At 45.1% G+C, this 1,482-nt stretch overlaps 1 protein-coding gene across 1 annotated transcript in view; it reads left to right on the plus strand.

The window, feature by feature from the left end:
- LOC107101267 overlaps positions 1–1,482 on the plus strand; it is a 13,955-nt gene that overhangs the window by 2,401 nt on the left and 10,072 nt on the right. Inside the window, exons 2-6 of the mRNA XM_015400119.1 lie at positions 259–463; positions 531–732; positions 815–983; positions 1,107–1,200; positions 1,276–1,314. Coding sequence (XP_015255605.1) covers positions 259–463; positions 531–732; positions 815–983; positions 1,107–1,200; positions 1,276–1,314 — 709 coding nt within the window. The remainder of the gene's footprint in view (positions 1–258; positions 464–530; positions 733–814; positions 984–1,106; positions 1,201–1,275; positions 1,315–1,482) is intronic.

Consider the following 1,482-nt stretch of genomic DNA (forward strand, 5'->3'; position numbering starts at 1 on the left):
TCCAAATTTTCTTTAACGGAGAGTCTCCAGACTGATCTGCGAGTGAAACCTTGAAAGCTCGCGAGATCAGGATGGTCTCACGAGGCTAACAAACTGATGGGGGACGAATAAACATAGAAACCTTTCTCCTGCTTCATGATACTTCATTTTTATATTTATTTAATTTCTTTTTTTTATCTTATATCTGCCACTCTTAGAGCTAAACATTTAAAGTTCTCCACCTTACCGGTTCTCCCATCTTCCATTTTGTCCCCAAAGAAAATGTTTGCATCTGAAACCAGTGCAGTTGTGAAGAGCGTCGGAGCGGAGGAGAATCTGATTTCTAACACCAACCTAAACCAGAAAGTGGATCTTCTGACTCTGGTCCGAGTCAGAGAGGGGAAATTCTTTGAGTATCCAAAGTACACAGCGGTGGACTGCACCTTGCCTGAGCTCATCGAGGAGGAGGAGGAGTTTTCTCCTGGTAAGTTCCCTGGCAGACACACAAACGCCACCTGAAATATTTCTGTGACCTCTAACCTTTCTGCCAGAGGTTGAAGAAGAGCTTTTAGTGAAGGACTTCAAGACTTCCTTAGAGACCAAGGGGAGCGGTCAACTGGGGGGAGGAGTTCCAACTGTTGGGGAAGCTAATGTCTCTGCAAGCTCTGACACTGTGGATGGTCTGGCTGACTGTGTCAGCATCAAGAAGAAGACGGCCGTCCTTAAAGGTGTGAGGGCCAAGTTCGACGGCAGGTACAGCAGGATGCAGCTGTGGTCTTCACGCCGCTGGTCTGAACTGGTTCTAATGGGTTCCTCTGCTCACGCTGTCTGTCAGGAAACTGAAGAAAGCAAAACTGAAGCAGCTGAGACTGAAGGACAAGGACAGGCTGGCGTTCGTTCATCAGACGGTTTATAACACTGGACCTGTGAAAATGATCAAGAAGTCATCTCAGGACGGATCCATCTCAGCGTCCTACCAGAAGTTCGTGAAGCTGCTGTTCAAGGTGCACAGAGTTCTGACTAGAAAAGTGTTCAGGCCTCTGATTGCCTGCTGTTAGCAGCAAATCTTTAGTTTGTGTTGTTTGATTAAATGAAGGAAACCTTCTGGACTGAACTTGTCCTTCCAGGGCAGCATAAAGGAGGAGACAAGCTTCACCGTCCCAGAAAAATCCACCTTTGCTTATGGGCTGCAGGAGATTGTGGTGGAGGAAGAGAAAATGGGTAAGATCTATTTCTTCCCACCTTTGTTGTTTGCATTCTTGCAGTTTCATTATCATTTCTTCTTGTGTTGTTTAGAAATTCCTTTGGAACCCTGGACTAACAAGAAGAACTATGGTGAGTTTTACTCTTTAAAGTTGTAGAGAAAAGCCTGTTCCAACCGTTGCTTTTCTGAATTCTCCCGATTGGTGCTCGACTTTATATGAGTTAATAAAGTGAATGTGATTTGTTGTTTATTAAGGTGGCAGAAGGTTTGCAAGCATGTTTGGTTGTGGCGGGTTTGTT

Source organism: Cyprinodon variegatus, unplaced genomic scaffold (assembly GCF_000732505.1).
Source record: "Cyprinodon variegatus isolate N-32 unplaced genomic scaffold, C_variegatus-1.0 Scaffold1072, whole genome shotgun sequence".
Classification (NCBI taxonomy): Eukaryota; Metazoa; Chordata; class Actinopteri; order Cyprinodontiformes; family Cyprinodontidae; genus Cyprinodon; species Cyprinodon variegatus.